At 44.7% G+C, this 23789-nt stretch overlaps 1 protein-coding gene across 4 annotated transcripts in view; it reads right to left on the bottom strand.

The window, feature by feature from the left end:
- The window catches only part of Hmgxb4 (HMG-box containing 4), a 35423-nt gene extending 23453 nt beyond the window's left edge, over nt 1–11970 (bottom strand). Inside the window, exons 1-5 of one of the 4 annotated variants that reach the window (XM_051168544.1) lie at nt 11872–11970; nt 5761–5862; nt 4992–5140; nt 4809–4887; nt 3101–4053 (exon numbers count right to left, since the gene is read on the bottom strand). In XM_051168544.1, the coding sequence (XP_051024501.1) occupies nt 3101–4053; nt 4809–4887; nt 4992–5140; nt 5761–5791 (1212 nt within the window). In that variant the 5' untranslated portion in view covers nt 5792–5862; nt 11872–11970. Of the gene's footprint in view, nt 1–3100; nt 4054–4586; nt 4702–4808; nt 4888–4991; nt 5141–5760; nt 5863–11871 lie in introns of all 4 variants that reach the window. The other 3 variants (XM_051168545.1, XM_051168547.1, XM_051168546.1) reach the window with 3 other exon arrangements.
- Nucleotides 11971–23789: the final 11819 nt, after the last annotated feature.

Here is a 23789-nt window from a genome sequence, read left to right as displayed (position 1 = left end):
GTGTACCCTTGACTGTCCTGGACTCACTTTGTAGACCAGGCTGGCCTCGGACTCATAGCAATCCGCCTGCCTCTGCCTCCCAAGTGCTGGGCTGGAGAGGTGGCTCAGAGGTTAAGAGCACTGGCTGCTCTTCCAAAGGTCCTGAGTTCAATTCCCAGCAACCACATGGTGGCTCTCAGCCATCTATAATGAGATCTGGTGCCCTCCTCTGGCGTGCAGGTTTACATGTAGGCAGAACACTGTATATATACATAATAAATAAATAAAAATCTATTTTTAAAAAAAAGGCGTGTGCCACCACTGCCCAATATTATTTCATCTACTCATGACACAACAACAAAGCCAGTCACCAGGAGGATTGTCCAGCTTAACAAAGAGAAGATATATAAGCCAACCACAAGGCTGGGAGTTTGGTAATGGGCGAGGGAACTCTCTAGAATGAGGATGTCTAGCTTAAAGATGCGGTTACACTGGTATGTGCATTTGCCAAAGATCATATCAGATGGTTTACTTACCAAATGAACATTTTGCCCTATGTGAGTTTTATCTGGAAAAAAAAGTCAGTAGGTGATAATCTCATTAAGCCCTGACCTGCTGCCTTCAATAAATTATTACAGGAAAAAAAGAAAGAAAGGAAGAAGAGAAAAGGAAAAAGAAAAGGCCTTGAAAATTCAACTCAGCAAAGCTACACAGAGAAACCCTGTCTTGAAAAACCAAAATAAATAAATAAATAAATAAATAAATAAATAAATAAATAAATAAAAAATAAAAAAATTCAACTCAGGTTCATGACATACAAGTTGCAGATGACCATGACAGTCCCAGCACTCCTAAGGTAGAGGCAGTAGGATCACCTCAAGTGCATGGCCAGCCATGGATGCGTGGCCAGATCCTGTCTCAAAACCCCAAAACAAACCTAAACCAAACAACACAAAAGGAAAATGTGAACTGAGAAGTCTTTGACAAGGGCCTATGCTGCTCACTATAAATTCCTTCAACTCTTGTTTAACAAGTTTCATAAAACAGCAAGAAAAAAGATTTCATTTTGAATTTGGGCTGACTGGGAATACAGAGGGAGGTAAGGGGGAGGTGTGGGCCTTGTTAGTGCTCAGCTAGTGACATAAGGATTTGAGGCACCAAGGGACCAGGAGACATCGGGAGCAGGATCTTAGTGGAGCTGCTTCCTCGGCATCCATGACTTCTACTGCCCGCCATTCTCTGTATCCATGACGTCTACTGCCCACCATTCTCTGTATCCATGACGTCTACTGCCCGCCATTCTCTGCATCCATGACGTCTACTGCCCGCCATTCTCTTCTCTGAGCGCCCACACTCAGCCCTGTGATTTGCTTATGGCATTGTCATCTACCCTATCATAAGCAGGGCTGCTGATACCAGAACCACACAGATTATCCACCAGACTTCATCAAACAATTTGTAAACGAACAAATAAAACCCGCTGTATCCAGATGTCTGTCCTGACAGGCAGAGCACTGTGACATGATAATAAGTAAATAAATACATAAAAATTTTTGTTCTGGTTTTTTTGAGATAGGGTTCCTCTTTGTAGCCTTGGCTGCTCTGGACTCCCTTTATAGACTGAGCTGGCCTCAAACTTACAGAGATCTGCCTGCCTGCCTCCCTGAGTGCTGGATTAAATGTGCACACACCATCACGCCTGGCTAAGACTTCTTTGTTTTATTTCTGAGTTTATAAATTTACTTTTCCTTTTTTGTTTTTTGAGATGGGGTCTTACCCACACTGGTTTTGAACTTTTCCTCCTCCTGCCTCAGCTTCCTGAGTATTAGAGTGTCCTGAATGGGCTATCACACCCAGCTCTAAGTTTATAAACTCTTAATAACCATATCCTAAAACACATCCATTGGGAACCTTCCCCAGGGGTCAGGTGACTGACTTCTTACTCCTATCTCTCCAATGGACAAGGAGCTCCCCAGCTGGGCGTGGTGGCGCACACCTTTAATTCCAGCACTCGGAGGCAGAGGCAGGCAGATCACTGTGAGCTCGAGGCCAGCCTGGTCTACAAAGCAAGTCTAGGACAGCCAAGGCTACACAGAGAAACCTTGTCTTGAAAAACAAAACAAAACAAAAACAAACAAATAAAAAAACAGACAGGGAGCTCCCCAGTCAAGAATCCTGTTCTTGGGCTGGAGTGACACACTTGGCTATTAAGAACACAGGCTGCTCTTACAGAGGACAGAGGTTCAGTTCCCAGTACCGATATGGCAGCTCAAAACGGTGGGTAGTTTTCATTCCAGAGGACTAATGCCTTCTTCTGACCTCTGAGTGCCACTGCACGGGCATGTGCGCGCGCGCACACACACACACACACACACACACACACACACACACACACACACACACACACACACACAAGCTCATAAACATACACATAAATAAAAAAGAACTGTATTCTGTTGGTCTTTGCACCCTGACACAGTAAGCACTCACACAGTGAAATGATACTTCAGATACCAGAAAGGATATGAAGGAATATTTCCCACTAATCCAGACCAGTTAAAATAAAGGTGTGAGCTCACTTTAACTTGATCAGTTTAGGAAACCTCCTCCAAAATGACCTAACGAGCCATCTTTTCACAGTTCTCAACTGCCCCGACAGACAGAGGGTGCTAAGGGAAAGAAATGGGGTACAGTTACTTCTAAGAATCATGGTGTTCTTAAGCCTTTGATCAATAGGTTAGGAGAACTGCTCTAGTAAGACAAGCCAAGGGGGGCAGGGCCGGAGAGATGGCTCAGTCATTAAGAGCACTGACTGCTCTTCCAGAGGACCTAGGTTCAATTCCCAGCACCCACATGGCAGCTAACTACTGTCTGTGACTCCTGTTCCAGGAGATCTGACACCCTCACACAGACATGTGTGCAGTCAAACACCAATCTACATAAAATAAAAACAAGCCAGGAATAATTAAATTGCTGTCACTTTTCCCTAGACAAACCTGGCAATTGGTAGTCTTGTTTGCCTTGTGCCATCTCATCAGTTCAACGGTGGCTGTCACTTGCTTGGCTCAAGGCTACTTCCTACCCAGGAAGAACCCATTTCACAGATACCCCTTCCCCTTACCTTTTCTCCCCTCTCTCTCTCTCTGTCCTTCTCCTCTCTTTTCTTTTTCTTCTCCCCATGTCCGTCTGTGTGGAGAGCAGAAAGTGGCAAGACAGGCATACTGGAGGCAGGGCCGGGCATTACTGGATGCTCCCGAGAAGAGCCATGCTCTCGGGAGGAGCTTGACGGCAGCCCTGAACTTTTCTTGGTCCGAGAGTGCCGCTTCTCCTTGTGTCTGTCCTTGTCCTTCTTCTTCTTGCTCTTCTTGGACTTCTTCTTCTTCTTGATTTCCCTGTAAGAATCATCTATCACCAGCTCCCCAGCCTCCAGCTCTCCACCAGAGGACGACTCAGACTCTACTAGAATGGGGTCCAGCCCTGTGATATCAAGGTTAGTACTGTGGGATTCTGGAAGCTGGGAGGTATCAGAGCCACAGCCCTCGGGGCCAGGAGATGAATGCGAGTCTGAGGACGACTTGTGCTTTTTCCGAGCTGTTTTCAGGAGGTTCTGTAGCTCGTGTCCTAGGAGTAAAGCACCTTGCTCGTCCCGAGCTAATTTCTTGGAGGACTTTTTCAGAGAAGCCTGTTGGGCAGGGTACTGAAAAGCTTCCTCCTCCACTGAGCTGGTTCCCTTCTCCTTTGGGGACAGAATAAGTTTCATCTTTAAGCCATCGGGCTCACGAAGTGTCAGTGTCTCTGTGTTCACATAGAGTGGCTTCATTTTTTTGGGTTTGTGGGCACTGCTGTCCTCCAGGGAGAGCTCTCCACTGCTTCCGTTGCCCTTCTTCTTGTGGTGTTCCTTTCTGCTCTCTGAATGGCTTGAAGAACTGGAGGATTTCTCCCCTGTCTTCTTGGAGGATTTGGCACCTGCTGCCAGTGGGGAGGTGATAGCTTTCAACAGGTCCATTGCTGTGTCGGCCGACTGTGGGCTAGATTTCTTCTTTTTCTTCTGTGATGATTCCAAAGACGAAATGTCTAGAACAATCAAGAGAAATACTGTCAATAGCACAGGAAGGACTTCTAGCAAGTGTCCTTCTCAAATCATAATCACCCAACTGGCACGAGGAAAAGGCTAATAGGAACAATTTTGAGGGGAGACACTTTGGTTCTAACATTCAAAGAGAACCCCGTGGTACTTCTTGGCTTGGTAGATTTGGCCTTTGGCCCTGGAGACCATTCTTGCCACTAAAGCTGATTCTCTTCCTTGAGTCTTCACAAGAGACAGAGAGCATTCTTGGAATAGAGCTGTGGGATTAAGGGTAGTTACAATCTGGAGTAGATTGCAGATGGAGCATCACTGGTTCTTGTGCTGAGGACAAACTCATTCTAGAGGTTAGTCTCATCAGCTACACATAGAGCATAGCTAAGAACATGGGTTTTGTGAGTGGATCAATGCTGAGGAAAGCCCCACAGATATGTAAAGGGCCCAAGGATTGCATTTGGCAAAGGGACGCTAAGTAGCAATGGCATAGATAAGTGGATGATTGGGGGGAGAAGGAACCTGGTACCTTGTGTATCACAAATGAAGACTGTTCTTCTATGCTGAATCCTCCAAAATACCAGCCCTCCACCTCTCTCCTCCTTCACACTGGTTTATCGGCACTCAGAACAAGAACCACTGTCCTGTTAAATAGGCCACTGCGTCAGCAATATCTGGGATCCCTTCCCCTACCCCGACTCCAAGAACCAGAGATGTGCATGTCCCACCTGCAGCGCAGTCCTATCCTCACCTCCATAGTAGTAATCATCAGGGGAGTGCTTCCTCTTCTTCTTATGTGTGTCCGTCCCCAAGAAGAACAATTCACTATCCTGTGGTTAAAGAGGAGAAGAATTGGCGAATAATAAGACGGCGAGGTAACAGTTTGGAGCCATTCTTCCAGGATTCCGGCTTTTGAAAGACATCTGGAACTGACCTTTGACTTCTTCTTGGAAGAACTCCTGACCTGCGCAGCAACTTCTTCCTCTTCCCTTAGGAAGTCTTTGTAAGACCGCTTCTTTTCTCGTTGGCTTCGGCCAGCTGCAAGTCCTATGTCTTCAAAGCTGTGATCACCATCAAAGCAATCTAGGAAGCACAGGTTCATTTAGGAATGGAAATGACAAACGAGCATAACAAGCAAACGCCAACAGTCCCATTTCCAAGTTAAAGTTAGGTCTCAGTGCATCCACTGAAACGCAGGGCTAAACCTAGAGGGCCAGGAAGACTTCTGATGTGCTGGCTGCAAACACAAGACTCAAACCTGAAAACGCAATGCGTCCACGCTACGCAAATGCCCAGAGTGCGTCCTCAGACATGGTTTCTTAGTAGTGATTTGGCAGGCAGATACAGACTTGCGAGGGAAGGCTGAAAAGGGTAAGGATTCATGTGCTGTGCTGCTCTGCGGGAGTCCAATGTGAGTCCTAGTCCCAGACTCCTGGACACTGGAGCTGGCGAGGACTAAGAGTGCTGCGGGAATCACCCCAACGAGCTAAGGCTCTTATTTCAGACTCTGGTGTAGGAACCCCTGTCCTGGTTTTCATGTCCATGGGCCCAGTCTGGGGATGATGCGGAGGCTGTGTCTCACACAGTACTCTGGAGCATCACTTGGGCTAGGCCGTGGTGCCCAGTCTTGGTTTCTACATCCATGGACTGCAGGGACGCAAGAGGTTATGCCCTTTGGAATGCTTCTGAGTAAGGGGTCATACCTTCTTTCTTCATGGAGTCATCATAAGCCATGGTGGTCCTGCAGGGCCTTTGAGAATGTGTGGTGCCACTGTCCAGGCTCCTTCCCGTGAACAGGACCAGGTCTGAGAAACAAAGAAGGAAAACCTTCCTGTAATGTGAGATCAGGGTGGAGAAGCAACCTTCCAGGTGGGAATTCCGAGTAATCCGAGGGCTGACTGGAAGGGACATGGGAGTGTCTCGTCAGCTCCTCACTGTGCAGATACTGGAGTTGAGCTTGCAGGGAGGATGCTAAGCTTAACCGGATCTAATTCATGTATTAAAGTTGTCATTTGAAGAAATATATAAAACACTTAAAGAAAAAACTTCCAAAATTAATGAGAATTTCTGGAATGCCAACAGAGTAATGACACTGAGACAGGGTAGAGACTGACGTTAAATCAGAGTGATAGGTTCAACCATGGTCACAGGATGTACAGATAAAGCCAGATGCAGAGGAGGAGAGAGTGCCCCAAATACTGAAAGACCACAAAGCCTTACTGAGGAGATGAGCTGATAAAGTATGCTGTCATGCAGCATGTATACAGATATTAGTAATTTTAAAGCTTTGCATTCTGCTGGGCTTAAGACCTTGCTCAAATTTACTTATGAAAATGGCATACTTCTCAAATGTGTTGGCTACATGGAGACTTCCAAGACTAATGAGCGTTTTCTAAAGGCTAGTAAGAAGTATGGAGGATTGCCATTTAACCACTAATACTGAAATTTATAATTTTAAGAATTTTCATTATAAGTACTATAATTTAAAAGTTCAAAGTACTGGGTTTTTTGTTTTTTCTTTTTCTTTTTATAAAATTTTATTTATTTATTTATTTATTTTTGGTTTTTTAAAGGCAGGTTTCTCTATGTAGCTTTAGCTGTCTTGGACTCACTTTGTAAACCAGGCTGGGGGCTGGAGAGATGGCTCAGAGGTTAAGAGCACTGGCTGTTCTTCCAAAGGTCCTGAGTTCAATTCCCAGCAACCACATGGTGGCTCATAGGCTTCTATAATGTGATCTGGTGCCCTCTTCTGGACATGTAGGCATGTACAAATAATAAATAAATCTTAAAAAAAAAAAAAAAAAAAAAAAAAAAAAAGTAAACCAGGCTGGTCTCTGACTCACAGAGATCCACCCTCCATGAGTTCTGGTAATATATGCATGTGCCACCTTGCCTAGCTGGGTTTTGTTCTTTTTTGTTTGTTTGTTCGCTTTTTTGGTTTTTCAAGACAGGGTTTCTCTGTGTAGCCTTGGCTGTCCTAGACTTGCTTTGTAGACCCGGTTGGCCTCAAACTCACAGTGAACTGCCTGCCTCTGCCTCCCAAGTGCTGGGATTAAAGGTGGGCGCCACCACCGCTTGGAGGGTTTTGTTTTTTAAGACAGGGTCTCCTTATGTAACCTTGGCTGGCCTGCACCTCATTATGTAGACTACACTGGTCTAGAATTTACAGAGATCCATCTACCTCTGCCTCTTAAGCACTGGGATTAAAAGTGTTCATCAATTTACATAGTTCCAAGTATTATATTATTTAAAGCAGTGGTTCTAAACTTGTGGGTGAAAACCCCTTGGAGAGGGGGGAGTCAAAAGACCCTTTTACAGTGGTCATCTAAGACCATCGGAAAACACAGATATTTATTCATAACAGTAGCAAGATTACAGTTATGAAGTAGCACCGAAAATAATCTTATAGTTGGGGAGGTCACTGCAACATGGGGACTGTATTAAAAGAGCTGCATCGTTAGGAATGCTGAGAACCACTCATTTAGAACTTTTGTGGCACTGAAGTTCAGGTGCCCATATTGACTTTGAAGGTGACAAAGTTATATATTGCACTGTAAAGTCCTAAAATTACCTTTTAAAAAAAGATTTGTTTCCTTATTACATATACAGTGTCCTACCTGCCTGTAAACTTGCACACCAGAAAAGGGCACCAGATCTCATTATAGATGATTGTGAGCCACCATGTGTTGCTGGGAATTGAACTTAGGTCTTTTGGAAGAGCTGCCTAGTGCTCTTAACCTCTTAGCCATCTCTCCAGCCCCGTTAAATTACCTTAAGGACAGAAAATCTTTGCAGAACTTTTCTTTTTACCAGACAGTCTCACTAAGTAGCTCTGGTTGGCCTGGAACTCACTTCTTTGCAGGATATTTAAAATAACTCATTTGAAAATGGTTTCATTCACCAGCCAGGCGTGGTGGAGCACGCCTTTAATCCCAGCATTCATAAGGCAGAGGCAGGTGGATCTCTGTGAGTTTGAGGCCAGCCTGGTCTACAAAGTGAGTTCAGGACAGCCAGGACTACAAAAGAAACCTTATCTTGAAAAATCAAAAAAGAAAAAGTTTTCATTCAGCTAGTCAAGTGTTTAGAAGTTAATCTGATTGGTAATTTAATGTAACTTTACTTTCATTATTATAAATGGATTTAGGATTACTAAAGAATTATTCTAGAATACATTATTAACCTCTTCAGATAGGTGTGGGAAAAAACAGAAGTATATATTTTTGGCTAAAGAAAAGACGAACTGGATTAATGAGAAGGCGTCATAATTTAACAGTTAAGAATTTTTATCTAGTGAGGCATGTGATGAACACCCTCAATCCCAGCACTCAGGAGGCAAAGTCAGCTGGTTCTCTGTAAATTCCAGGCTAGTCTGGTCTACATGACTTGCAGACCAGCCAGGGCTCCAAAGTGAGATCACCCTGTCTCAAAAACAAAACAACAATAAAAAGAATTTTTGCTTAAAAGCCACATAACTACAATATACAGGTAGACGAAAGCTGAAAGTACAAAGAAGAAAAGCATTGCAAGGTTTTCAAAGTCTAAGAAATATAAAATGTGAAATGAAGAATGAATTTGCCTTAGGTAAGGGGAAGCCAGAAAGTGAATAAATAACATGAACTGAATTGTTTAAAGAGAGCAGGCAGGGCTGGAGAGATGGGTCCAAGGGTAAGGGCACTGGCTGCAAAGGTTCTGGGTTCATTTCCCACCAACTGTCATATGGTGGCTCACAACCATCTATGATAAGATCCAGTGCCCTCTTCTGGCCCGCAGGTGTACATGCAGGCAAAACACTGTATACATAATAAATCTTTTTTTAAAAAAGAAAGCAAGCGTGAGCAGGCACACTGTTTGCTCATTTCATGAAATGAAAGATGAGAATGTAGGGTCGAGCCTCATATGAGAAGGTAAGGAGAAAAGATATACCATGTAGGCATTTTTTCCTGTTCTAGCATTACATTATACTAAACTTTCTTAAATAGAAACTGTTCTTTATTTCCCACCCATTGGTGGGGACTTAAGAGGAAGTGAAGGTAGGTCACTGAAAATGATAGTCATCTAAAAATGACAGTTTCTGCCAGGTGGCACACAACTTTAATCCCAGCACTTGGAAGGTGGCTCTCTTGTGAGTTTGAGGGCAGCCTGATCTACATATTGAATTCCAGGGCTATTTAGAGATACTCTCAAACAAATATAACAAAACAATGGCAATCTTCTCACTAGGACAAAAATGATGAGTTTATTAGGAAGCCATAGATACCTTGGCTTTCAAATGCTGATATAAGCAAAACAGCTGAAATTTCAGGCTTTTCATGCCAGATGAATTTTGGTATAAAATTCCTGAGAAATAATGCCCCCTCTCCCCAATTTCAACAACACTCTTATTTAGTCTCATAATATAGCCAATCTTCTCTGGTCAAACACCAACACACTTTTAAATGTAAGCAAAGGCAGGCCCAGAGACTCAAAAACAGGCTTTCCCCTTGAGAACATTAAAACTAATGTGAAATAGAATTAATCAATGTCATTGGGGAGGGAGAGGACACTGAGCTTTTTACTAGGTATGAAAAAGTTATTTCCTGACTGCTGTAAAAACTAGTAGTAAAAACTAGGAAACGCTTCTGAAGGCAGGTCCACAGATGTGCTGGCTTTTTGGACTAGGATTAGGCCAGCTACTACTGGAAATTTCTCTTCTAAAGAACATTTTACAAAATGCGTGTAGGAAAAGTGAGTAGGCCCTGAACAAAGTCCAGAACTTTTGAAATACCATGGATAATGCAAAGGCTGGGCAGACTGATGGGCCCTGAATCCTGGCTCAGGGTTCAATAGTGGCTGACTCCTAAGAGAAAGACAGTGGGGGTAGGAGGGTCTCAAGCAGCAGTGTGGAAGAAGGCAGAGTGCAGGCAACATTTATACAAGATTAGACGAACCCCTGATAATCCTTCCAAGTCTCAGATATTATCCAAGATAAATTGAGGGTTCAGAGGAAGAAAGTAAATTGGGAGGGTTAATGAAGATGAAAAAAATTTAGGTTTAATATTCACATTAGAAAACAACTACATCAAATGTTGGCAAACAAAGCAGGTGCTAAAACCCATTCTCTTGAATTCCATTATTTTGGAGTTTACAAAATTGCATATTGTCAACTTCACAGGACAGGATAATTTTAAAGTTAGTATTTGTCTTAGTGTGCAAAGAAATGACAACATATAAAATTCACTGTTTCATACTGTTTATGCCATTATAAAAAGTGAATGCTTAGGAAATTTGAGCATTGTGAACTGGCTCTTCCAAGCCTTTTCTTCAAGCTACGAGAAAGAAAGAGGCTGCTGGTCCACTTGGAAGTAAAACTGCAAGTCAACCTTCAGGCACAGGCTTTTGGGATAAACCACGTAATTATGAAAAAAGTTATAAGCTTCAAAGGTAGTATTTTGTGGAAATTCAAACTGTTAACTATTTTTTTTTTTAAAGTTTTGGAAAATGATTTTCTGGAGGTAATCTCAGTTCCAGCAATCACTAACAGTACACCATCCCAGAATAGATAGAATTGAAAAAGAAAATCCACTCAGTAAATCGGCCAAGGAAAATCCGTCTGCTCCAGATGGGAGTTTCCTCCAAGGCTGTTCTCAGGAACTCAGATTGCCAGTCCATGCAGGCAAAGAAGAAACACATCCAGCTGTTGGCAGTTTCTGATATTTTGTTGCTGCTTCTAGGATAGCACAGGTGAATCTTGTTTCAGTGGGTTTCCTTCCATCTCTGATCTCTCGGAATTCTTGCCACACCCTTTTCCCAGGACCTACCTATGCAGCACTCCTAGCCCCTGCCAGCTTCGGAACCTGCAGCGAGCTCCACAGCTAGAAATGCGCATTGAATCTTCTCATTGCAATGCAATTAAGTGGAACCACACTGGCTGCACAGATTGGCTGATAACACAGTTCCAGGAGACCAGCGATCCAAATTTTGACAAGCCATGTGCGATCAACAGGCTTTACTTCGGATGCAGTTTTTAAATTTTATTTTGCTATGAGATAATAGACTCGGCCAGCAGCTTAGAAATAGGTGTGGGGTGAGTAGTAGACATTTCTTGTCTTCTATATAATATAAAATAAAGTGAAGCTACAAGTAGTGGTTGTGGAGGGGGAAATGGGCCTGTGTGGAGGAGACTCCAATTAGAAGGCATGTCCAAACTGAGTCGCACGCAAAGAACACACACGGTACGAGATCGTTTATCCACGCAGTCCCCAAGACCACCGTTCCCGGGGTCCTCGCTGTGATCCCCCCGCAGGTTTGTTGCTACTTCAACAAAGCTCTGCGCGGCGCAGGGAGCTCCGCGCATCCTCTCCCGCTCGCCGCGCGCCCAGCCCTCCCGCCCGCCCGCCCCGGGACCTCTCCTCCTGACAGCCCCCAGCAGCCCGCGCCCGGGGTCCGCAGACGCGCTCCGCCCGCCCCGGGTTCCCGCGTCCCGTCGGCCTCCGGCGCCCCGGAGCGCAGAGCGGGCGGCGCAGGGGGAGGGGCGGCGCGGACTGCGGGTCCCTGGGGCGGCCGCACGCCCCCTCCCGGCCCCGCAGCTTTCCCGCCTTCCCCGTTTGAACAGCTCCCGCCGCCTTCCTCCTGCGGCCCGCTCCAGCCCCTTCCCCGGGGCGGCTGCGGCCGCTACTCCAGGTCCCGGCTTGGCCCCCGAGCTAGGCCGCGACGGGCCTGCCGCGCCTCCGGGACGGTGTCGCGGGGCCGGAGCGGTGGGTGGAGGCCGGGCGGGGCCGTTGCCGCCCCGGGGTGGGGGTCCGGCAGGGTCTGGTGGGGGCTCCGCTCGCCGCTACCTTCACTAGGCTCGCTCGGATCCCGCCTCAGCGCCGCCGACAGCCGCCATCTTGGAGAAGGAGAGAAAAGCGCGAGCGACCAGGGAGCCTTAGTCGAGCCCAGAGCGCAGACTCGTACTGCAGCGGGCCTTTCGCGCCGGCGAAAGAGCGTCGAGCACATCGAATAAAACCTGCTTGCTGAGCGCGCGGTCGCGGTAGCCTTCGATAATACACTCAATGAATGACAAGTTTGGGCCAGAAATTTATCTAAACGTATCTTTTCTCAAGTGTTATGATTATTGGTCAATTTAAAACTTCTCTGCAAAGAAATCGCAAATAAAAAAATACTAGATAGCTAGATTAATGAAGCCAAGCACCTGCCTCAACCCAGTCTTTATAGCTCGGTGAACTTCTGTGCAGTTAGAACAACCGTTCTGCAGCGGTGGAGCCTGGCTCTGGATTTTACACGTTCTCCATCAGTTACATTTCTTATGCACTTATCTACCATATGCACACAAAACCCGAAAATTCCACTGACAGACTTAGAAAACCAATCAGCTTTGTATTCTCTTTCACAAACTCATAGGTCCTTACCTGCATTCTCCGTCCGTCGTAGTCACCTAAAACCACCTTCTCTTGTTCTCTCTTTACCCTTAAGTCTTCTCATAATGAAGACTGTTTTTTCCAGAGTATCATGCGGTTTATTTCAAGACAGTCCCCTCTTTTCCGGACTCAGAGCCATGAAGATTAATAGAAGTATTTATTTGTAGTTTAGCACCAATATCTAGAGAGTAGCCCTGTGGGGTGAAATGGAAGAACATACATTTCTAAGTATGCTATAAATTTTCCCCCCACCAAATCGTTACATTTTCCCCACCCACACAAAATTTTTGTTTAAATGTTTACAGGACTGGTAAATTGCTTCAGTAGGTTATGGCATTTTATCTGGGTATGTGTTTGACACCAGGAGTCCACATGGTAGAAAGAGAGAACCGATTTATGCAAGTTTGATTGCCACAGAAGGCCTTCTAAATACATATAAAATGAAAATAAATAAGTTACTCTTTCTCAAAGAAAGAGTAGAGATATAACTCCTAATCAGGAGGAAACCCGGTTTCTTCTGATTTGCTGAGGAGAATTTAGACGTGTAAGAACTTACAGTGTCTAGACCCTGTTTTTCCAGCATAGCGTTAGTATACAGTGGCCTTCGGTGGGAACACTGAACTCTCCATCAGGCCAGGCAGAAGCTGGTGCCCTAGTTACTGGAAAGCCCCAGCTTTCATCCATACTGCTAACAATATCTCTAGGGAGGAAGTTTTTCTTTTTTTCTTCGTCAAAGTCACAAGGGATAGTTTGGCATTTTGGGGGGTGGGGGTGAGGACTGGTCTTGCTTTATAGCTCCAGATGTCTTGGCACACATGATGTAGACCAGGCTTGCCTAAAACCCACAGAAACCCTCCTGCCTCTGTTTCCTGAGTAGTGGCATTAAAAACATGCACCATCACTATGCGTACTATGGTCCAGCAGGTTGATTCTTTTTAATTAAAGTATAATCACACCACTTTCTTTCCTTTTAACCCTTCCCATTTATTTCTCTCAAATTCATGGCCTCTATTTCTTTAACTGTTGGAGTGTGTGTGTATGTGTGTGTGTGTGTGTGTGTGTGTGTGTTCGTGTTCATGTGTGCATACTCATGGAAGCCAGACAAAAATACTGGATTTCCTGGAGCTGAATTATAGCCAGTCGTGAACTGTTTAATGTGGGTGATGGGAGCTGACCTCAGGTCCTCTGGAAGAACAGTGTACATTTAACTTTGGAGCCATCTCTTCAACTCTCCAGTCTGTTCTTGATCACAATTATACTATCAGCTTGCTCCCAGTCTTGGATCACTGTAAGTACGTTCATTCATTTATTCATTGACACAGCCCTTATGGAAAACGCAGTATGTATCAGGCACTGGGCTAGGTGCTGGGCACTGAAGAGAGAACAAAGTCAGGGTACTTGAACCCCAGCAGCTTATATTTTACTTTGGCTGGGAGTGGGCAGGCAGAAAATAATAAAGATGTGTTATATTGGGTGGCGCTGTGCTGACTGTGTAAGAGCAGTACCAGGTGCAGTGAAGAGGGGTTCTTGTGATGTGGTGCCTGCTGAAGCTTGCCTGGCCAGAAGAGGATGCAGTGGTGGAATCCAGGACACCAAGGCTGTGGGAACAAGGTCATGCTCCCACTCAGAATTTTGGGGGATGGGGGAGAAGTTTCACTGCTGCTGTGAGCATCCTAGCATAGTTCTCTGGAATTTGGTGAGAGAAGGTGAAAGAGAGCTGACCCCACAGAGTTCTTTTTGACCTCACGAGCGCATGTGCGCGTGCGCGCACACACACACACACATACCACACACATCAATAAATGATTTAAAACATTTATAATCATTCAAACCAAATCAAACAAGAAACTCAAATAGTTAAGAATCAATTAGTTAGCCGGGCAGTGGTGGCACATGCCTTTAATCCCAGCACTTAGGAGTCAGAGTCAGGTGGATTGCAGTGAGTTCGAGGCCAGCCTGGTCTATAAAGTGAGTCCAGGACAGCCAGGGCTACACAGGGAAACCCATCTTGAAAAACAAAAACCAAGCAACCAAACAAAAGAATTAATTGGTTGTGGGGCTAGAGAGCCGACTCAGAGGTTAAGAGCATTTGTCTATGCAGAGGACCAGAGTGTTTTCCCAGCATGCACACAAACACCTTCTCTAACTCTAGTTCCTGACCATCCAGCGCCCTCTTCTGGCTTCCACAGACACTGCATGTGCATAATGCACACAGATGTACAAACAGGTAAAAGAATAAATCTACATAGTGTGAGAAACTGAATAGAGCACATGATGGAAAAAAAACTACCCATGAAACATCTTCACATGGGTGTGGTGGTGCATACTTTAATCCTAGAACATACAAGGCAAAGGCAGGCGGATCTCTGTTAGTTACAGGCCAGGTATCACATACCAAATCACACAATGTTCCTACTGCTCAGCGCTTCTCTCATGAAAATGAAGATTTATCTTCACCCCAAATCTACACAGAAGCAACCATAACCTAAGAACTTGCTGTGGTCAGGATTTCTCTTGCTGTGATGAAACACCATGAGCAAGGCAACTTGGGGAGGAAAGAGTTTATTTCAGTTTACACTTCCAGGTTAATAGTCCATCACTGAGGGAAGTCAAGGCAGGAACTCTAACAGGACAGGAACTTGGAGGGAGAAGTGTAGCGAGCGTGGAGATAAGCCTTTTGGAGTTCCATAGAGATTTGTGAGCGAAGCGTCAGCCGCTCCTAAGTCTCCTCAAACGGTCCTGACGCACTGCACATGGTGTTGATTTACTAGGGACTCTTAGCACACGAGTGAAGTCTCAAAATGGATCCGAGGCTAGGGCAGTGACTGCTTCCCCTTCTTTACAGAAGTCTTCTGAGGTGACCTTGTCCCCCCCCCCCCCCCATTTCCTCCTATCTACACCAACCTGATTGATTGCTATTGGTGCTTGAGACTAACATGGGATAGTCTGATTGGCCCTTCAGCTGTAGAAAGGCTGATACACTGCACAGTGAGGTTAGATCTGCACCTTTGAGTCTAGGCTCTGGAGTCTGGTTCTGTGTGGGCTCTGTTGACATTCACCTCACACTCCCATGCAGAGGCCATGGAGGAGTGCTTCTTACTGGCTTGCTAAGCCTGATGTCTTCTTTGTTTTTGTTTCTCAAGACAGGGTTTCTCTGTGTAGCCTTGGCTGTCCTGGACTCACTTTGTAGACCAGGCTGGCCTGGAACTCACAGCGATCCACCTGCCTCTGCATGCCGAGTGCTGGGATTAAAGGCCTACACTTGGCTCTCAGCCTGCTTTCTTATATAACCCTGGACCACCAGCCCAGGATAACCCCACCCACAATGGGATGGGCCCTCCCCCTATCAATCACTAAGAAAATGCCCTATAGTCTTGCCAGCAGAGGGATCTTTGGTTGGTTGGTTTGGTTTGGTTTTTCGAGACAGGGTTTCTCTGAGTAGCCTTGGCTGTCCTGGATGCTATCATGCCCCTCCTGCAGTCAGAACTTATTGAGGCATTTTCTCAATTGAGACTCCCTCCTTTCAGATGACTCTAGCTTATATCAAGTTGATGTAAAACTAGCCAGGACAGAGCTCAAAGAGAAGACAGTGTAAATATACTGAAATTACCAAGTCCTTACACAAACTTTGGTATGCTTGTACAACGGAATACTATTAGGATATGAAAAGAGACAAACTTCACAGAAGGAGCTGAGTGAGAAAGGCCAGTTCCCAAAATGACATGCTGTTCGACTCCATTTAAATAGCATTCTTGAAATGACAAACGTATGAAAAAGAACTGTTAGTGGCACATCTAATCTTTGTTTGGGGCATGATATTGTCAACAATGAAGTTCACACCGGGGAACTGTGTGATCAAGTCACCAGAAGTTGATGACTTTGTGTTGGGCTATATCCATAGTTCTCCTGGGGCCCACACTTCCCATGGGCTCATCTGGTAGAAGAGATTGATAATTAAAGACAGTGATGAGTCAGGAGAGAGGTGGGTGTTCCTCCTTTCAGAAAAGCCACTCTGAGACATTTGGAACAAAGGGACATAATAGGTCTATTTTACTATAAAATGGCTCAACAAGTAACTATACATGAGAGAGGAAGGAGAGACTAGTGCACTGAACACGGTGAAGTGATAAGAAAGACAACTTTGGGGCATAAAGAATGCATTGATTATATTGATTGTAGTTGTTGGTTGGTGTTGACATAAGTCAAAACTCTACCAAATCTCACACTTTAGTACATGACAATTTGAAATATCTCAGTTATTCATCAATAAAGGTATCTAAATGTCATATAAGAGACACAAATCCAATTCCTAGAAGTGAAAGCTATAATGCCTGGGATTCTTAGATAAAGTGAATAGCCAATTAGATGTCAAAGAGGAGATCTCTTTAAGACCCAGAAAAGACACCCTCTAACTGAAATGTACAGAGGAAAAGCCCCAATGGAGTTTCAGTGACCATGGGATAACTTTGAGCTTAAGACAAATGCAATACGAGGAGTTTAAAAAGGAAAGTATTATTATTATTATTGTTGTTGTTGTTGTTGTTGTGTTGTTGTTGTCATTGTTATTAAATGTAGGCACCTACAGTGGTGAAGAACACGGGCTGCTTTTCCACAGAACCTGAGTCAGGCTCCTAGCACCCACATGGCCCCTCACAGTGGCTTTAACTTCAGTCCCCAGGGAGGATCCAATGCCCTTTTCTGGCCTCCAAGGATACTTCGCTCAGGTGGTACATAGATCTACATGCAGGCAAAGCACACATACACATAAAACAAAAATAATTACAATATACAAAAGATGTTTAGAGGGCTAGATATAATGGTACACACCTGTAGCTACTTGGGATGCTGAGGCAGGAGGATTTTTTGAGCCTGGGCAACCTACAGACAGCCTAACTCTTACCAAAAACTAAAACAACAACAGCAGCCGAAAAGGGCAAGCAAGATTTCTCAGCGGGTAAAAGCACTTATTAGGCAATCCTGATGATCTGAGTTCAATCTAGGAACTCTGATGTAAAGAAAGAATGGACTTCCGAGAGTTGTTCTCTGGGGCTGGAGAGATGGCTCAGAGGTTAAGAGCACTGTCTGTTCTTCCAAAGGTCCTGAGTTCAATTCCCAGCAACCACATGGTGGCTCACACCCATCTATAATGTGATCTGGTGCCCTCTTCTGGTGTGCAGGCAAAACACTATATATGTAATAAATAAATAAATCTTTCAAAAAAGAAAGTTGTTCTTTGACCTCTACATGTCCACCTAAGGCACACATGCATGTCCCCTCATCATTATTATCATTAATTTAATCTGCTGGATGTGGTGGCGCACGCCTTTAATCCCAGCACTTGGGAGGCAGAGGCAGGCGGATTGCTGTGAGTTCGAGGCCAGCCTGGACTACAAAGCGAGTCTAGGACAGCCAAGACTACACAGAGAAACCCTGTCTCGAAAATCCAAAAAACCAAAACCAAAACCAAACCAAAACAAAACAAAAAACCCAACAAAAACAAAAAGAAAGAAAAAAAGAGAGAAAAGTAAAGAAAAACCAAACCAACCAACCAACCAAACAAGAAAACAGCTAGAAGAAAAGGATATGCGAGCCGGTCGTGGTGGTGCACGCCTTTAATCCCAGCACTCGGGAGGCAGAAGCAGGCAGATTGCTGTGAGTTCGAGGCCAGCTTGGTCTACAAAGTGAGTCCAGGATGGCCAAGGCTACACAGAGAAACCCTGTCTCAAAAAACAAAAAACAAACAAACAAACAAAAAAACAAAAAAGAAAAGGATATGCATACAAGAACCGTTTAACATGGTGTGTTGATTGTTGTCCTCCAACTGCTTGCAGGTGTTGATATTGGCCATAGGCTTTGGACAGCTGGACTTTGGGGTGGAGCTTTGGTTTTATTGCCCTTCTGATTGAAGGCTGAGAATTCTGGCTCATGACCAGTCAGTCATCCAGAGAACATATCCCCAAAACCCTTTTGAATGCATGCACAGCCTGTACGTACAGCAATAGCTTAGAGCCCTCTGCTTAGAGGGTCCAGTTCCCCCTAGACATTTCCAGATTGTTCCAGGTGCCTATCTAACTGGTTTTTTTCTATGCTTGGGCCCAAGAGCCATGTGGAAAAGGGTCTTGTCCCAAAGTCGGTAACAATTAGTTCTCTGAGGAAGATGAATAGCCAGCCATGTTTTGTCCTCTAGGGTTGACTTCAGTGCTGGGTGGCTGGATTGTCATTGCTCCCTAAAGACACAAACCTCAGAGCTCAGTCTACATCATTGGTCCAGAGACCTATTAAATATCCTTTAATTTCCAGTATCCCATCTCAAAGCAATCTGCCTCTTAGTGCCTGCCTTTTCCATAAATCAGACTGTAGTTGAGGTTACTCTGGTCCACAAGATGTGTTTTAATGACTTTAAGCATCAGAGGGAAGATAATAGAGTTCCCTTTCTTTATTCTCTCAGGAGCAGTTCTCCTGTGTAAAATGTACCTACAAGTAAGTAGCAAGTAAGTGGTGTGATGACAGAGGGCTGCCAGCCCACTGCTTTCCTGTTGGCCTGTAGGAGCAAGTTCTGTGTCATTGAGAAAGTATTTAGTTCAGGCTGGAAATATGGCTCCATGGTTAAGAGCATGAACTGCTCTTCCAGAGGACCTGAGTTCACTTCCCAGCATCCACAACGGGTGGTCCATCACCTTCTGTAACTTCAGCTCCAGAGGATCTGATGTCTCCTGGCTTCTCAGTCAGGGGTACATGTGATAAAAAGAATAATACAAATAAATCCTTTAAATGAAAGCATTTAGTGGACTGAGGATGGAGTTCAGTGGTAGAATACTACGTTCATAACGGGGAGAATGTGGGCCTATCGCTCAGACTACAAAGAAATCAACAACTAACAGCAAATACAAAAACAGCTTAGATCCTTGTCTACCTCAATTCATTTTCTTTAGTCTTGCTGCTCAAATCTATGGCAAATTGACAATGAAAATAAACAACGGTAGCGACAAACTATAGCCCTCCTCCCCCTAATCCACAGGGGACATGTTGTAAGACCCTGGAGATGACAGAAACTATGGACACTATTGAATCCTGCATACACTGTGTTTTATTCATGTAATACATATATGTGATATAGTTAGAAAATTCAACTTATAAAGTAGGCAAATGGGGCTGGAGAGAATGGCTCAGAAGTTAAGAGCACTGGCTGGCTGGGCATGGTGGCGTACACCTTTAATCTCAGCACTCGGGTGTCAGAGGTGTGCGGATCTTTGTGAGTTCGAGGCCAGCCTGGTCTACAAAGCGAATCTAGGACAGTCAAGATAACATAGAGAAACTCTGTCTCAAAAACAACAACAAAAGAGAACTGGCTGAGCCGGGCGTGGTGGCGCACGCCTTTAATCCCAGCACTCAGGAGGCAGAGGCAGGCGGATCGCTGTGAGTTCGAGGCCAGCCTGGTCTACAAAGTGAGTCCAGGATGGCCAAGGCTACACAGAGAAACCCTGTCTCGAAAAACCAAAAAAAAAAAAAAAAAAAAAAAAAAAAAAAGAGAACTGGCTGCTCTTTCGAAGGTCCTGTGTTCAATTCCAGCAACCATATGATGGCTCACAACTGCCTATAATAAGAGCTGTTGTCCTCTTCTGGTGTGCATACAGGCAGAGCACTGTACAAATAATAAATAAATCTTTAAAAAAATAAAGTAGGCAATTGAGATGTAACAACAGTTACACTAATCTACTATAATAAAAGCTTTGTGAATGTGATTGCTCCTGACTCTAAATATGTCTTTGTGCATTTACCTTAGAGAAAGCACCTTTCATATTTTCTTGGGCATACCCTAACTGCCAGCTACTCATTTTCCCCCACACAGGGTTTCTCTGTGTAGTCCTGGCTGTCCTGAAACTCACTCAGTAGGCCAGGCTGGCCTCAAACCCAGAGATCTGCCTACCTGCCTCTGCCTCCCAAGTGCTGGGACTAAAGGCGTGTACCATCATGGCCAGATACATCCCTACTCTTATTCACTATTATTCACTAAAACAAGGGGGACTTAAACTCACAAATTTTCTTATCATAGTAAGATTGGTAACTGACATGACTACTAAAGTAATGTCTAATAGGAGGGTAGCATATGTCGTGTGGACACACTGGGCAAAGAGATGACTTACTTCCTGAGTAAGATGCAAAAAATTCAGGACACTTCAGTGATGTAGTTTTTTTGTTTTTTTGTTTTTTTGTTTTTGGTTTTTCGAGACAGGGTTTCTCTGTGTAGCCTTGGCCATCCTGGACTCACTTTGTAGACCAGGCTGGCCTCGAACTAACAGCGATCCGCCTGCCTCTGCATCCCGAGTGCTGGGATTAAAGGCGGGCGCCACCACGCCTGGCTATTTTTTTTTTTTTTTTTTTTTTTTGGTTTTTTGAGACAAGGTTTCTCTGTGATAGCTTTGGCTGTCCTACACTCACTTTGTAGACCAGGCTGGCCTCGAACTCACAGTGATCCACCTGCCTCTGCCTCCCAAGTGCTGGGATTAAAGGCGTGCGCCACCACACCCGGCTTGACAGGTGTGCCTTTTTTTTTGTTTTTTTTTTTTTTTTTTTCGAGACAGGGTTTCTCTGTGTAGCCTTGGCCATCCTGGACTCACTCTGTAGACCAGGCTGGCCTCGAACTCACAGCGATCCGCCTGCCTCTGCCTCCCAAGTGCTGGAATTAAAGGCGTGCGCCACCACGCCTGGCTTGATGTAGATTTTTAACACACACTTTCTATGTAATATTTTTAAATTAAGGTTGCCCAGGGTATCTGTGACCACAGAAAGGGAAGTCTGGTTAAGGAGGACTACTACCCTAGCAATGTAGGAGTGACTGAGCTTACTAACAGAAGTAAAGGAAGGTAAGAACTGGTGATGATGATGAGAGCAGACCACAGATACTGAGACCTCAGAGCTATTTCAGGAGGAATGTCCTTGCTGGAGGGCAAGAGAGAGTTCCTGCTTCCTGCTCCCTTATCTCTTCATCTAAATGATCACCTCTGCCTGGAATGTGAACCTGAGTACAGGAATGAAGCTGAGAGGAGGCACCTGTATACCTTACCCTTGAGCCCAGTGGAGTGAGTAACTCACCCCTCCCCCTGTGCCTCACCCAGTTTCTGCCATAACTCCTTAATAAAGACCTGATACAAGAGCCACACCATTTTCTGGGACCCACTCCTGCTATATGGGAGTGTTTCATTCTTACCTATTAAGTGCCCACCTGTGAATCTATAATAAACGTTATTTTAAAGACCATCCTCCACGGCCGGGCATGGTGGCGCACGCCTTTAATCCCAGCACTCGGGAGGCAGAGGCAGGCAGATTGCTGTGAGTTCGAGGCCAGACTGGTCTACAAAGTGAGGCCAGGACAGCCAAGGCTACACAGAGAAACCCTGTCTCAAACAACAACAACAACAAAAGACCATCCTCTGAGCCAGGCATGGTAGTACACGCCTTTAATCCTAGCACTTGGGAGGCAGAGGCAGGTGGATCTCTGTGAGTTCGAGGCCAGCCTGGTCTACAAAGTGAGTCTAGGACAGCCAAGGCTACACAGAGAAACCCTGTCTTGAAAAGCAAGCAAGCAAACAAACAAACAGACTACTTTCCATGAAGGTTTGAATAAGAATGGCCCTATACCCCAGGCATCATGGAGGAGACACCCTGGATAATATAAAACCTCCTGTTAGGTCCAGCCTTTAAAAGTTTCCAGCACCTTCCAATAGCAGCAAGAAGGGAACCAAGCCTTTAACACACCAATCTTCAGAGAGCAGTGTTGATTTAAACTATAATAGCAATCTTCATGCTTTGATAATATTTTATTATATTAATTTTACTTGCTACAGCCAGGCGTGGTGGCACACGCCTTTAATCCCAGCACTCAGGAGGCAGAGGCAGGCAGTTCGCTGTGAGTTCGAGGCCAGCCTGGTCTACAAAGTGAGTCCAGGATGGCCAAGGCTACACAGAGAAACCCTGTCTCGAAAAACCAAAAAAAAAAAAAAAAAAAAAAAAAAAAAAAGAAAGAAAAATTTACTTGCTACTCAAAAAAAGTATTGTTTTTGTTTCAATTAAATTCCACAAAGTGCATTGCCTGTCTGCTTTACCTGTCATGACATTAAAGGCTATTTGTCTCTTAAAAAAAAAAAAAAAAAAAAGAATGGCCCTATAAGCTCATATATTTGAGTGCTTAGTTACCAGGGATGGCACTGTTTGAAAGGATTAAGAGGATTAGGAGATGTCTTATTGGAGGAAGTGTTCACAAGGGATGGGCTTTTTTTTTTTTTGAGACAGATTTTTCTGTGTAGCCTTGGCTGTCCTAGAACTTGCTCTATAGGCCACTGCCTACAGTTTTTGCTTTAAAAAACCCTGTTCCCCTAGCACTAGGTGCCGACATTTTCCCTCCTCATGAGGGGGCTGACAATCCAGGGTCTGAGCTTGACTAATAAAGGAGACCCTGTTGTAATTTTCATCTGGCTGATTCCTGGTGGTCTTTGGGTGTTTTTATTTTATTTAATTAATTTTTTTTTTTTTTTTTTTTTTTGGTTTTTCGAGACAGGGTTTCTCTGTGTAGCCTTGGCCATCCTGGACTCACTTTGTAGACCAGGCTGGCCTTGAACTCACAGCAATCCGCCTGCCTCTGCCTCCTGAGTGCTGGGATTAAAGGCATGCGCCACCACGCCCGGCTTTGGGTGTTTTATAACTTGGGCATTATACTTTAGTTTACGTTTATGTGTACCTGTGTGAGTTAATATGCATCATGTACATGAAGATATCCATGCAGGCCAGAAGGGGGCTTTGGATCCTTTGGAATTGGAGTTACAGATGGTTGTGTGTTGCCATGTGAGTTCTGGGAACTGAAGTCTTTTCTCTGCAGGAACAGCAAGTGCTCTTAACTACTGGGCCACCTCGCCAGTCTCCCCAAAAGATGCTCTTTTATTCAAATAATCAATGTTAACTCTAACTGGACTTTTGGCTACTTTATTGGGTTCTTTTTTCTACCACCCTTTTGTACACCAATCCTTCCCAAGCCTCCAACACGAGGTAAGTTAGATGGAGGCCAGGTGTGGTGGCGCATGCCTTTAATCCCAGCATTTAGGAGGCAGAGACAGGCGGATCTCTGTGAGTTCAAGGCCAGCCTCAAACTGGTCTACAAAGTGAGTCTACGACAGCCAAGGATACACAGAGAAACCCTGTCTGGAAAAACCAAACAAAAAAATAAAAAGGTTAGATGGGAAAGGCACCATAGATATCATTAGACTACTTCCTGCTGATTAGGGGAGTTGAGTTCCTTGGAGTAAGTTTGATCTTCGTCAACAGGGTATCTCCAAGCAGCAACC

The sequence above is a fragment of the Acomys russatus genome, chromosome 26, assembly GCF_903995435.1.
Source record: "Acomys russatus chromosome 26, mAcoRus1.1, whole genome shotgun sequence".
NCBI classification, from domain to species: Eukaryota; Metazoa; Chordata; class Mammalia; order Rodentia; family Muridae; genus Acomys; species Acomys russatus.
Note: the sequence above shows the minus strand (reverse complement) of the source record. Positions and strands in the feature narration are given on the sequence as shown.